General features: G+C 38.8%; 1 protein-coding gene across 3 annotated transcripts in view; it reads right to left on the bottom strand.

The window, feature by feature from the left end:
* The window catches only part of SYT10 (synaptotagmin 10), a 67,872-nt gene extending 53,638 nt beyond the window's left edge, over window positions 1-14,234 (bottom strand). Inside the window, exon 1 of one of the 3 annotated variants that reach the window (XR_002080804.2) lies at window positions 13,732-14,233. Coding sequence is in view for 2 of the 3 variants with exons in the window: in XM_019452432.2 (XP_019307977.1) it covers window positions 13,732-13,882 (151 nt within the window). In the remaining variant the exon portion in view is untranslated. Of the gene's footprint in view, window positions 1-13,731 lie in introns of all 3 variants that reach the window. The other 2 variants (XM_019452432.2, XM_019452431.2) reach the window with 2 other exon arrangements.
* Between the last annotated feature and the right edge of the window lie 290 nt (window positions 14,235-14,524).

Here is a 14,524-nt window from a genome sequence, read left to right as displayed (position 1 = left end):
CACCTATTGTAATGTCTGGTATTTATCAAATGGTCAAAAAATGTTTATGGAGCTATTGAATCCACATTTTGGGAATTACCTGAAAAAGAACTTAAAAGGCTGTAGATTTTGAGGTGGCTAGATGACTAAAAACTGAGTGATTTAGAAGGAATATGCAGAAATCCTTCTACCAGGAAGATAATATAATATAGCTTGTACCCTGGCACAGTTTAGATCTGGGTTCAAATGTCAGCTCCACCACAGGGACTTTGGGCAAGTTGTTTAGGTTTTAAGAGTCTCGTAAAAATAGAAGTATTTATATTTATTTCATAGGATGTTGTGAGGTTTAAATAAAGGTATATAAAGTATATAAAGGTATATAAAGTTAATTTGGATAGTAAGTGCAGTGATGGTTTGCTGTCATTATCAACTCTTTATTCTTCTTTAAACAAGAGTACTGAGGAGAAAAGAGGCATAGTTATGGATTGAGTATGGACTAAATGGTGATTCACAGATTAGTAACAAGAGGAGAGACTCATCTGATGACAACTGGTACTGAAAGGAGTGAATTTGTTTAAAATGAACACCAGCATTTCTAAGTAAATATTAATGTTTCAGGAAGCTAACAAGTAACATTCCATTTTCCTGTCCATATGTGCTCAAAACAACTGAGAGGCAAACACATGTTCAAACAGGCAGCAATTAAAATACAGGCAGCTATCAGCTTAGGTCTATCAGAAAGTGGATTTGCTAATCTGCCACCTTGAATTGAATTAGACTTGACCATACAGTCACAAGCCTGGCTGCACCACCACTGGTATTCCCCATGAGGACTGGACCCCATAAAATTTACTACATGGAGGAGTAGAGAATATTTGTTTCCTGAGGATATGAAGCTCATACATCAAAGAAGGGGAAAACTGGTAAGTCATTTCTCAGAGATGAGGGTGGGCCAAGATTCCTATCTTGCAGCTCCTTTCATTCAAAAGCATACAGCAAAGGGAAAAAGAGATTTCCTTCTTCTCAACAGCAAAAAGTGAAAGAAGTTGGGATAATTAGAATTTTATCCTGAAACAATAAAACTAAATTTATAAAAATAAGCTTATTGTATTTTATATATTTTGCATTGCTTGCTATTGTAATTATGGCTAACCAGTAAAGGTATTAAAAACAAAATGAACTGTTTAATACTTAGGTCTTTATGACATAAATTTTTTCAACAAAATTTGTTTAGCAAAATAAAAGTATCTGACTATCAAAAGAATAAGGAAGAATCTGGGAGAATTTATAAAGTCATCAAAATGTTTTAAATGATTTTTTTTATGATTGTGACTCACATTTAACCATGGTATGAAAAATGTTATGAGTCTGGACTTAGTTCAAAGAAAAATAAATAACCTCAGAAACATTTTTAAATAAAGATATTGAAATGGTCAGAAATGCATTTCAGAAATAACACTCTGGCTAAGGAGAAGATAAGAGTGGAGGTCAGACTAGAAGAAGAGAAACTAGTTAACATATGATAATAGTCATTCATTGAAGGATTATAGTGGTTCTGAATGAGGGCTGCTGAAATGAGGAGAAAAGCAGATTCAGGAGATAACTGGAAGTTAAAGTTCCAGTTAAGGAGTGTGAAGACTGAAGGATAAGAATGTGAGTTAGTGGGAGACAAACAGGATGATGAAGCAAGGAAGACCATGCCTTCAGCTTTGGTCATACTAAGTCTGAAGTACTTGTGCTCATGCAAGTAGAAATTTTGAGGAAGTTATTGGTAATGCATGACTGCAACTAAAGATGAAATTGAAGGACTTCCTTTAATAGTGGAATCTGAATCCAGGAAAGAGAAGACAAAATTTGATAGAAACCTGAGTACATCAATATTTAAAGAAAAAGAACTTAAAGGAACAAAGAGCCTGTGTGCATAGAAACCTGAGAAAGTATGAAAAAACAAACTCAGGTCAATGTGTTTTCATATATATATTTGAGAGAGAAGGGGCGAGCAAGAGAAAGCATAAGAAGGGGGGAGGGACAAAGGGACAGAGAATCTTAAGCAGCCTCTACGCTCAGCAAGGAGCCTGACTGGGGGCACCATCTTAAAACTGTCAGATCTTGACTTGAGCCAAAATCAAGAGTCAGACACTTAACTGACTCAGCTACCAAGACATCCCTGGAGGAGAATATCCTAAGAAGTAATCAACATAAAAATGTTAAAGTAAGTTCAATTAGAATAAGTAACTATTAACATTAACAAGTAGGTTTTAGTGAATTCAATGAGATTAGTGAAGGAGAGGCTATATTAAGTACATTAATGTGGTTAAATAAATGAATAGGAGTGAGGAAGTGGATTCTATGAGAGTAGACCATTCCTTCAGGAAACTGGATGTTGGAAAGGAGGAAAGAGAAAGGAGGAAAGAGTAGCACGTGGAGGTGATGGAGGTGTTTTATTAGGATGTGCAATACTCAAGCATGTTTTAAAACTTAAGGGAAGGAATCAGCACACAAGAAGACATAGAAAGTTAAGCAAATGAATAATTAAATGAAGTCCCATAAATGGTGAAAATGGATGGATGGGGTCCGAAGCAAAGGTGAAAGAATTGCCTCACTTTTTCCTTTACAAGTAAAAGAGGATGGTTCTGCAATCAGGGAAGTTTTTAGGTCTTGGGTAGAAAGTCAAGTGAATTCTTATTTATAAGTAGTATTTTCTCTCCAAAGTAGGAGTTGGGGTCAACTGCCAGTTACTTTGGGATATTTGGGAATAGCTTGGATGATGTAGATATAGTGGGGGGAAGTTTGAAAATAGGAATTGTAGAGAACAGGAGAAAATTGAATAGGAAAACACAGGATTTCTGTTCAGAATTGAGGGTTCTTTTGACATTGGATACTAGCTTGCCTGGTTTTAAAACCTCCTAAATAGTTGATTGCTCTGGTGTAGGGATAGAGAAGCAGATGAATTTATTCATGAATGAGGTCTCCCTTCCTCACAGCACTGGAAGATGTAATATATTTCAAAGGAGAAAGCGATTGCAATGATGAAATGATGCATCATTAAGTATGGTGCCATATCTATTGACAGAGAATTCACAGAGAAGTAGAAAGGTGAAAGGACTGGAGTTTCCAAGTGAGAAAGATGAAGGCATAGGAACTTGTGGTTGGGGACTGGGGAGGTTAGGTAGAGAAAAGAACACTGGAGGAAAAAGGTCAACCATGGGGAGGCCAGGGTGATGAATATAAATGGCTTTGCTTGCCTTCTCTGCAGGGCCTTTGAAGTTACCCTTGCAATAGGCAAACTTGATGAGTAGACCCTATCTCAAATTTTCAATGTCTCTGAATAGTTAAAAAGAATTCATTATATAACATTCATCTTATTATATTTTGGGAAGATTAAGAGTTAATTAAATTTACAGATATTAGATTAGGTGCCCAGATAATCAGGTTTAAAATTGCTCAAACCCTGGCTTGATTACATAAATATGCATAACCATTGCTTTACCACTGTCTACTTATCTGTCAAGATGTCTCTGACTCACTTTTGGTATAAAGATTTTATTCTTTCATTGTGTCTTAATAATTCAAAATAAAGTGACCCAGTTCTGAAAAACTCTCAGTAAGAGAAGATTAAGCCATGGGGCACCTGGGTGGCTCAGTCGGTTAAGCGTCCGACTTCGGCTCAGGTCATGATCTCACAGTTTGTGAGTTTGAGCCCCGTGTCGGGCTCTGTGCTGATAGTTTGGAACCTGGAGCCTGCTTTGAATTCTGTGTCTCCCTCTCTCTCTGCCCCTCCCCTGCTCATGCTCTGTCTCTTATAAATAAATGTTAAAGGAAAAAAAAAAAAAAGAGAGAGAAGAGTAAGCCAAAAAATGCTAATTCCTCAGAAACTTGTGTAAAGCAGAACTTTGCTAAAGTCTATGTAACCAGACCATAACATTTGCATGGTCCTATTCACTGAGGCTTTTAAAAAGGGTTAGATCTAATTGTCTACTACCTACACAGATGGATATGATCACACAGAAAAGCACAGACCAATTGGTGTGCTCTCCATTCCCATCACCACTGCGTTAATTGATATTCTTATCTGTGGTTCCTGTATCATTTTTTTTTAATTTTAAAGTTCTAGTTCTTTAATTTTCAAAATGTACAAAAATATGATTTCTTATAATTAATCAAAACTTATAATTTAGTTCATTGATATTTCAAGCCTTTTGTTCTTTGGTCTCTTCCCATTATTGCCTGAACATAGACCATATTTACGGCATCATTCCATAGAGAAAGAAGGGGAATAAAACCCAAATCACCAACTCTTTTTTTTTCTAATTTATTTTGAGAGAGAGAGAAAGCATGAGTAGAGGAGGAACAGAGTGGGGGTGGGAGGAGAGAGAGAGAGAGAGAATGAATCCCAAGCAGGCTCCACACAGCACAGAGCCCAATCCAGGGCTCAAACCCATGAACCATGAGACCATGACCTGAGCTGAAGTCGGATGCTTAACTGACTGAGCCACCCATGTGCCCCAAAATCAACAACTCTTACTCAAAGAAAGCTGAGGGAAACTGTTTCTAAGATAAAAATTTGGAATTATCTTTGAAGTTAACCTATTTATCCTATTCAGATGATGTTGTGGTTGACCCTTAAACAATGAGGGGGTTAGAGGCACCAAGTCCCACCCAGTTGAAAACTGCCATATAAGTTTTGACTCCCCTAAAACTATTGCCTACTGTTGACCAGAAGCCTTGCCAATAATATAAACACTTGATTAACATATATTTTATATGTTATATTATATACTGTATTCTTATAATAAAGTTAGAAAAAATAAAATGTTATTAAGTAAATTATAAAAAAGAGAAAATACATTTAGAGTACTGTACTAGAAAAAATCTGCATATAAGTAGATCCACACAGTTGGATCCTGTGTCGTTCAAGAGTCAACTCTAATATTATAATAGGGCATAATTCTGATTTCTATAACAAGAGGCTAAACTAACAGTGACTTAAACAAGGTAGAAGAAGTTTATTTCTCTCTCATGTAATTAACTATTCCAGCATAAGCAGGCCAGGGCATACACATCAGGTTCAAGGTGTCTAGAGTCCTAATTTTTTTTTTTTTATATTTGTGCTTTGCTATTCAAAGGTTTTTGCCTTCTCCTTAATGTCCAAGATGGCAAGCTACCATGCCCATGTTCCAGGCAGTTAGGTGGTAGAATACCATGGGGAAAGGGAAGGTGAGAGTCTGTCCGTTAATTCTAAGGGCACAGCCTGGAAGTAGTACACATCACTGCCACTAACATTCTGATGGTCAGATTTAGTCATGTGGCTGCAGCAAACCAGAAAGAAAGCTGAGAAAAGTTGTCATTTATAAATTAAAAAAAAATAAGTTATTTTAATGCTGCTATGTATCTAAATAAAAATAAAGGATTCTGATACTGTGAAATAAAAGGGGGGAAATGAATACTTGGAAATAACTAGCAGTCTCTTTTTCATCTATATATCCAATACATAATCAATCAACATATTATCCTTGCAACAATGCTTCTTATAATTTCCATTTTAACAGTACTGATTTGCCTTTTTCTTGAATTTCAATAAATGATAAAAACTTTGTATTAATACTATATTGAGTTGATTATAATATGCATATTTTAAAACATTTACATTTTCTGAAATCTGAATATATTTTAGTATCAATGGCTTATTACAATCACTAATAGCTAGGAAGTAAGTATGTCATAATTTTCTCTGTGTATGTGCAAAACAAAGGCATCAATATAAAAAGCCATAGAATGAGTCCAAGTGGCTTAAAAAAAAACAACAACCAAAAAAAAACCCAAAACAGTGGAGAAAACAGTAAAGCCTAGCACTAAACCTTACAAGACAAACTTTTGGGGGATAGGTGGAGAAGGCAGTGAGTCAGTGAGTTTGCCAACATTGCGAACATTGCACATAATTGTACAGGTAGCTTAGAGCACAACACCAAATGGCCTTTATATCTTTTATGAATTCTTTTAAGGGAAAAAATGCACCATTACCACTCTTGACAGCACTCTTGATGGCACAGAGCCTAATAATGAGTGGAAAAACAATGGTGTCACCAATTCTGAAATCAAAAAGCCATTCAGAAGAATCATGGTCAAATTTAAACTTATTTTAACCCATTTATGTCTTTTATTTTACTTTTTATGTTTGTACAAGAGTGATATATGATTTCAACAATTTATGCCTGTTTTAAAAGAAGTCTCGACATAAATGTGAAATAAAAACTCTATGTGATAACAAAGTATCAAGTTATAATTTATTTAGTGACATTTCTTTTTCTTTTTGGTACCATATAAAATAATGGTGCATCTTATAATCAATAGCATCTTAGATTCAATCAAATATGGTATTCAATATGATATAAAAGTATCCTAACTTATAAAAAAATCTTTACACATGTTCATAATGGAGTAAATAATTTATAATCTGTGATTATCTATTAATTCTACATTTACAATAACTTGAACTATGTACAGCATTTAATTAATGGTACAAGTACATTTTATTTTTTTTAAGTTTATTTATTTATTTTGAGAGAGAGAGGGCACACGTGTGCACATGCACCCAGCGGGGGAGAGGCAGAGAGAGAGGAACCCAAACAGGCTCTGCCCTACCAGTGCAAACCCTGATGGAGGAATCATGGTTCGTGAGATCATGACCTGAGCTGAAATCAAGGATGAGACACTTTACTGACTGAGCCACCCAGGCCGCCTAGTACAAGTACATTTTATGTCTGGCACAGTGGCTTTTACCTAAGTGTTCAATAAATATTTGTTGAATAAAAGCATAATGTTAAAACCACTTCTCAGATATAGTAACAATTCATATTGTAACATATTAGAAATGATAATAAGCTTAATACTGTTTTATCCATTATTCCTATAAATCTATGACTATTGAAACAGAATTAAGGGAATAATAAAGACTGTAAGCTATAGTCCTCATTGTTTGATTAAAATAATTCTGCAGTATGAACACATTGACATTTACAAGGTTTTTTAAATTGACTGTAATGTTCTCTATTCCATAACAGAATGTTAAATAGCAGATCGTAACACACTTCAGGATCCACCCGGATGAAAAAAAGGTAGTATCAGTCCCTCCCACCTTCATCATTCTACCCTTCTAGCTCTGAGGCATCACAGAACAATTTTATGATTTTATGTATACATATACAGTATTTCTGTGTGTGTGTGTATATATATCTATATATATAGATATATAGATATAGATATAGATATATAGATACAGCTTTATTTTCAGACAGTCTACCTAAGTCATGTTGATGTCAGCTTTTACAGTTTCAGTAGTCATTTAGGATATTTAAAATGATAAAGAAAGAGGCACCTGGGTGGCTCAGTCAGTTGAGTGTCCGACTTCAGCCTAGGTCATGATCTCACCAGTCCCGAGTTGGAGCTCCACGGTGGGCTCTGTGCTGACAGCTCAGAGGCTGGGGCCTGTTTCAGATACCGGGTCTCCCTCTCCCTCTCTGCCCCTCCCCCATTTGCACTCTGTCTCTGTCTCTGTCTCTGTCTCTGTCTCTCTCTCTCTCTCTCAAAAATAAACATTAAAAAATAAAATAAAATAAAATAAAATAAAATAAAATAAAATAAAATAAAATAAAATAAAATAAGGAAAAAGAAAACTATTATATAATAACAAGAAGTCATCGCTTCAGTCAGGGACTGTTTCTAAACTTTGCCAGTGCTGGATATTCCACCAACAGAGAAAATCAGTATTGTACAAATTACAAATAAACAACATAATTTATTGAACTTTAATAATAACACTTCCTATTAGGAGGCCTAGTTTTCTTTGATATCATAGCACTGAATTTTAATAATGACATATATAGATGGTTGACTACTAAACTTACATACCCAAAAAATGGTAGGAAAATAAAGCAAAAATTGATTTTAATGTATTATTTTTCTAATGACAAAGTAACAAAAATAATTTAACCAGAAATTTAATATCTGTTTTCATTATAGGCTTATTTATGGACATACAGAAGGAGCTATATTTATAATTATATGCATTCAAAGTTGTGCATTTCAAACACAGTAAAATCTTTTACATGACTTTACTGTTCAAATGAATCAATTATATTTAGCTAAGCATTCATGAATTAACTCTCATGTACACTTAATTATATGCATGCTTGTACTCAAGTAAGAAAAATAAAGAATGTTGTGTCTTACGCTTGTATGACAGTATATCTAACAAAAGGAAATTTTGGAATTTGGGTCATAATTACACACTGAGAAATCTTAATACCTTCCAATACATCACTAATTATAGCCAACGGTATAATGATAGGTAAGAGCCTATTTTTTACAAACATTTGTTCCAGTGCCCTGTGGCACCAAGGATGCCCCTAGGAAATCTTCCTATGCTTACTTTTTGTGGAACCTAAGGAACCCTGGGTTTTTATCCTTGCTGCTTCATTAACTAGCTTGATTTGAGGGGAAGTTGCTAACTTTCCCTGCCTTCGTTTTCAACATTGCAAAATAATGACTTCTAGTTGTAACTGGAATGACTAATAGGCATTTGAAAAAAGATGATTATCTTCCCCATGCTAGTTTCTACTTAAGCAAACAAGCTTTCTTTTACTATTATAAATTGATATTTTAAGTAGATATTCCCACTTTTCTAGAACTTGCATAAACTTAATACATTTATTACACAACACTTACAAATTTAGCCACTGGATCATAGCTCTACCTGAACACACTCTGTGGGAAGTCAACAGATACCCATATGATGTTCAGTTGCTTTTTTGTGAGTATTTTGCTCATATTCTAGGTTTTAAATACCTAAAATGCTCTAATTTCTGCTATTATCATAAACAAAATACGATTTCTTGTAATTAATCAAAACTCATAATTTAGTTCATTGATATTTCAAGCCTTTTGTTCTGTGGCTTCTTGAGGATGAATTTATTAATTCATTCATTCTTTCATTAATCCAACAAATATTTATTGAGACTAAGAGCCATAGATTTTTCTAGGCACTGAGAATAAGACAGTAGACAAACCACTGCTCTCAAAGAGCTTATGTTCTACTGACTTAATGTATACATCAGGAAGAACACAATTGTATTTTCAAAATATAGATAATTTTAATTGGCATTAGAGATTCCAATAAACATTTGTGATAATGTTTATCTTCTGCCAGAATCTTGTAAAAAAATCTTGTAAATGAATGTAGATGTATCCAAATAATAACTAATTTTTTCCATAAAACAAAATGATTAAGTTTTAAAGACAATGGGATTTGAATGAAATGGATAGCTATAGATCTTATATATAAAATCATTCTTGTAAGGATCTGATTTCAGAGATTCACAGCTCATTTAAGAGGAAATATAAGGGTGCCTAGGTGGCTCAGGTGGTTAAGCATCTGACTCTTGATTTTAGCTCAGGTCATGATCTCCTGGTTGGTGAGTTTGAGCCCTACATTGGGCTCTGTGCTGGTGGCGCTGAACCTGCTTGGGATTTTCTCTCCCTCTCTGCCCCTCCCTGCCTCTCTCTCAAAATAAATAAACTTAAAATTTTTTTTTAAAAAGAAGAAATATAGATCTTAATTTGTCTCAAGAAGAAAAAAGATGAAAGCAAAACAAATCCTGTCAATATTGTCAAAATACTGATATCTCAGAATTAAGAAAAGTAGGTGTTTGCGGACACTGGCTTGGCCTTTGAAAGCAGTTGTTCATTTCCCTTGGGAACAAATGATACCAAGCATAGTATGTATTGATGATCATGTAAAAATGAGACTTTCTTGATTGGAGTGGCATTCTTCATTGGAGTGACAATGTGGGAGAAGGAAAAAAATCCTTTCTTACATCCTTCTTCATATATGGGTGTATCTGAATTTATTATGGTTCAATTACTCTGTCTCATATTTACAAGTTTTGAGGAAAAATTTCCACTATATTTCTAAATTGTAACTCTTTATACAATCATTAGAATGTGTAAAACTCAGTGTGTAGTTGTACCAGAATTCTAGATTAAGTAATCATTTGCTTTGTGTCTGTAGAGAAAAACCTACGAAACACCCTTACTCATTTTAAGCCCTTATCATAGACTTAAAATGCCTCAATCTCAGAGAATCACAGTGTAATTTTAAAAATCTTACTTAGCAATCTCCTTTATTAGTCAAGTAACTTCAAAGAAATTCTTTGCCATATACCTACTGATCCCTACATCTACAAAATTCAGGAATACACATAGAAATTGAGAAAGAAATTGTTTAAACTTTTATTTTAGAATTTTTAGTCCCAAATTAAAAGTATTAAAATGCAAAATCAAAACAATGATGAATTAAATGTTTATTGAAAATATTTAAATTAAGGTTAGGTCTATACAATTGTGATGTGACTATGTGCTTCAGGGGGTTTGATTAGCTATGGTTTATGAGGCCTGCCTTTTAAGCAACATACTTTCCTAAAACCTCATAAGCATTTGGATATGGGGCAGCAATTAAAGACTGACCGGAAATGAACCCAAATGCAGTTCCAAAACTATTATGTGTATTAGTCATGGTATATCTGAAAAATAACATTTTTGGCTGATATATTGTTTTGTATGTTCCCTAAGTATTAAATCATATTGTGCACAAAGATGAATTTAGTTGGTGACATGTCTATTGGGGGTGGGGGTGGGGGTCAGAGGTAAAGAGAGGGCAAACATTTGATTTTCTAAAAATTACACATGATGAACTTTCCAGTGTGCTAGTAATGCTGACATCAATAATGTCTCTAATAAACTATTCCAAAAAAGTAAATTAATTGGTGTTGGCAGATGCAGTCTAATTCGTCACAAATCTTAAGAAAATATGGGATTAGTCAACTTGATTGGTAGATCCTTAATGCCAATAACACTGCTGATGCTTCTGCTACTGCTGTTACAGTAAAGAGGATGGTGGAGCCCGCTCTTTATTGGCACTTAAAACACTGGTAGGAGAATATATTATTTATATGTGTGATTCATAAGTTCTTTAATGTAGAATGACTTTAATTGGGATTACCAGAATTTCTCCCCCTCTACTCCTATGGGAAGGAATCTAAAAATATACACAATCTGGAAGCCTGTAATTGTCACTTCACCCTTTGAATAACTGACACCATATGGGCAGTGCTGATTAACATTCAAAGTAAATAACCACTGTGCCATTCAATGTAGATGCCCTCCTACCAATAATGTGTTTCCTATTCAACAAACAGTGAGTAGAAGGGTCACCTACTGGAAGTGTTTTTATTTAGAGACCTACTGCTCGCTTCGGCAGCACATATATTTAGAGACCTAGAATAAAGGGCACAAGTGCTAAGTTACAAGAAAATCGACTACAAAGAATAATGTGAAGCTGAGTGGCTAATATAAAGATTCAGTAGGTAATATGTGAATCCATTTTGCAGATATCTTTTGGTATTGGGAGTTTATTTATGGATTAAAGTATTTTATTTCTAATTGTACAGATTTACAAATGGAAAATGTAAAGTAATCTTGTGCATCTTTAGATCTCATACAACCTTACAGAATGTCTTCTTTAGTGGTAGCCACTAAAAATATATTCATATATTAAATCAAATACTCCATCTGAATAGCATATATTTTCTCTTTACAGAAGAAAAATATCCATGAAATTGTTTTAGACTCATTTTTCCCCAATTTTTCTTTCCAAGGGAAAGGCCAAAAGGAATGGGAACTACGACTACCTCTTGTGGGCTTAGGACACGCTCAACACCCTTTCTGCAATTCATATACTGTGTTTTACCTTAAGTTTATATGGTTGTATATTTAGAAAGATTTATAAGCTAGCAATTGGTTTCCGACTGCACAGTTTTCCTCATTAGCAGCCAATCTGAGAACCAGGAGACTACTTCTTGCTGTATGATCACAAACAGATGATCACAGCATCAACCGTTAAATGACCAAATTACAGGTATTTAAATTTAAATACTTTAATTTCTTCCACTATACCCCCTTCTCGGAGTCTTATCTTTAGAATGTCGATCGCTAAAGATGTTTCAGAAGAGTTTATCCAATATCAACACAGAGGACTTTTAAGGTCACACTATTTTGGGTATTTATCTCATGCTTAGCAACCATGCACGTGACACACATATACACTGTGTTCACCCAGTTCCTTCCACTAATAGTTGTTTGATACACTCGTTGGAATTCAACACCTACTGAACAAGTGAAAAAAGACTGTTTTATTTGTATATGCACAAAACGTCTAAGTGTCCAGCATGGGGACAGCACCAATAATGTACCCTTCCGCTCCAGGGTTCAAGTAGCAGCATCTCTCAGGTTCTGCCAACCGCAGACGGAAAAGAAGCCTCTCTTGGTTCCGGTTGCCACGATCAGAGAATTTGAAAACCCTGCAGATAGTCCATTTAAATACTGGTAGGGAAAAGCTAAACCACATCTATTCCCACCTCCCCTTCCTCTCCCTTTTCTTTGGTGGTGGTGGTGGTGGCTGGGAGAGATTCACTCAGTGCGCCCTCCTGGCCCCCTTCCCCAGTCCGCAGAGCTGTGGGCAGTCGCGCTCCGCTTGAGTTGAGCGGTCCAGCTCTCACCTGTTGCCCTGGCTGCCCTCAAGCCACGAAGCCCCGCCACGAGGACAAAAATGACAGAAAGCAAAGGGGAAGAAACAAGACCTACAGAAGAGATGGCGATCTTCCAGCCCGTTGCCGAAAATCCCGAAAGCAGTGCTTGTTGGTCGCCCAAAGCCACAAGCGACCGTCACAAGGGACTCTCGAAATCACGCGGCCCGCAACTCTGGAGTCCCTCTCGCTTGTGTGAACGGACAACAGGCTACACTAACCAAGCACTGCGCAGGTGGTTAAAACCCTTTCCCCAGGAGTGACCAAACACTAGTTCTGATACGGTTCCCCTCAACCCTCGGAGAAAAACCTGTCACCTGAGGCTTCTTTCCACTTCCAGATTTCTGTCGGTCGGTGTCCTTCTCCATCTCACCCCATTTCTTCCAAGTTTCGTGAAGGGAGAGGGAGGATGCCCGTGCGTTGGGGTGTGCATGACAGCATGTGTGTAGAAAGAATTTCTAATCTTTTCTCTTTCCTCCACTTTATATGTGACCCGAGCCTTGGTTGTCGCCTCAAAAAAGAATCCCTGTTTTGCCAACGCTGTCACGAAACCCTCCAAGATCACATTTAATAAGGGGTTCGGACACTGTCAAAAGCTCGACAGGTTGTAGCCGCGAGTTACACACACCCCCCCTCCCCCGCCCCCGGAGCCTTTCCGCTCCCGGAGGCCAAGGCAACCCTATTTGCAAGGCGGTTTTTCGCGTCCAAGCAGGGATTCTCCGGCCCGGCCCCTTCCCCAAGCTCGCGACCCGCGACACGAGAGACGGCAGCTGGAGTCCCGCCGGCGAGCGGCTCTCGCAGGCAGCGCTGGGTAACAGGCTGTGCGCCGCCGCCCTCGCTCGCCTCGCCTCGCCACCCCGGAAGGGAGCCCGCAGGCGTGGGAGAGCGGCGGCGAGCGAGGGACGGCGCGGCGGGTTCGGAGCACGCCGGCGAGGTGGAAGAAGCCGGGCAGGCGGAGTCGAGCCGACAAAACCCGAAGAACCCACGCTCCAGGTGTCCGGGAGCTGAGCGGAAAGAGGAGCGAGGTAGGAAGGCGCGGCGTCCCACAGGCGCCCTGGCGCTGCGCGGGGTCCCCGCAGAGCGCGCGGACACGAGGGGGGCCCTCCCCGGTTACCTGTGCTGCTTCCGCCCTGGCTGCCCCTGTCCCGGGGGAAGATGCCCGAGCACTTCTCCCACTCCACCTGGCCCGCGAAGCACAGCTCGGTGACGATGTGCAGCGCCTTCTGGCACAGGCTGCTCACTCCGTCCTCCTTGTGGAAACTCATGGTTGGCCTCTTTTTCCCCAGTCGGCCGGCCGAATTTCCCCTTCCCGGTACCTCTGGGCTGGCCCCTCTGGCGCCCTAAGCCATCGCCCGCTCGTGGGGAAATGGGCGGGAGAGCGCGCTGCTCCCAGCGGCAACTCTTAGGAGCCGCAGGTTGGCCCCATGGCGCGAGCGGGGGGCGCAGGGGAAGGCGGAGAGGCTGGGGCTGGAAGCGCGCGAGGCGGCGGCGGTTAGGTTTGCGCCAAGTCTCCTGCGGCGGGAGCCAGCCAGACGCGGCGAGCTGGAGAGAGAGACCCGGCATGGAGTGCGGAGAGGAAGGGTAGGGGGTGGGGGAGACGTGAAAAAGCCAAAGCCCTCGACTCGCTAGAACTCCCCCCGCCTCCTCCCAGCGCTTTAGTGTTTGGGCTGGTGGCTGGCGGCGGCGCGTCCAATCGCAGCCCGGCGCGGGCCGGCAGACCGGTTGAGGCACCCGCAGCGCCCCCTCCGCGCTCAGTCAGGGGCCCGAGGTGGCCTTGCAAGAGGCGCGACTCCTCGTCCCTGCCGGGACCCCAGCTTGGGCTGCAGGTGCACGATGCAGCGGGGAGGGGGATAGAGAAATCTTCGTTTTCTCCGTACTTTTTTCCCAGCCTCCGTCTGCCCCTCAGC

This window comes from Panthera pardus, unplaced genomic scaffold (assembly GCF_024362965.1).
Source record: "Panthera pardus isolate Hobbes unplaced genomic scaffold, ASM2436296v1 HiC_scaffold_6, whole genome shotgun sequence".
NCBI lineage: Eukaryota > Metazoa > Chordata > Mammalia > Carnivora > Felidae > Panthera > Panthera pardus.
The sequence above is the reverse complement of the archived record's forward strand: the minus strand, read 5'-3'. Positions and strand labels throughout refer to the sequence as shown.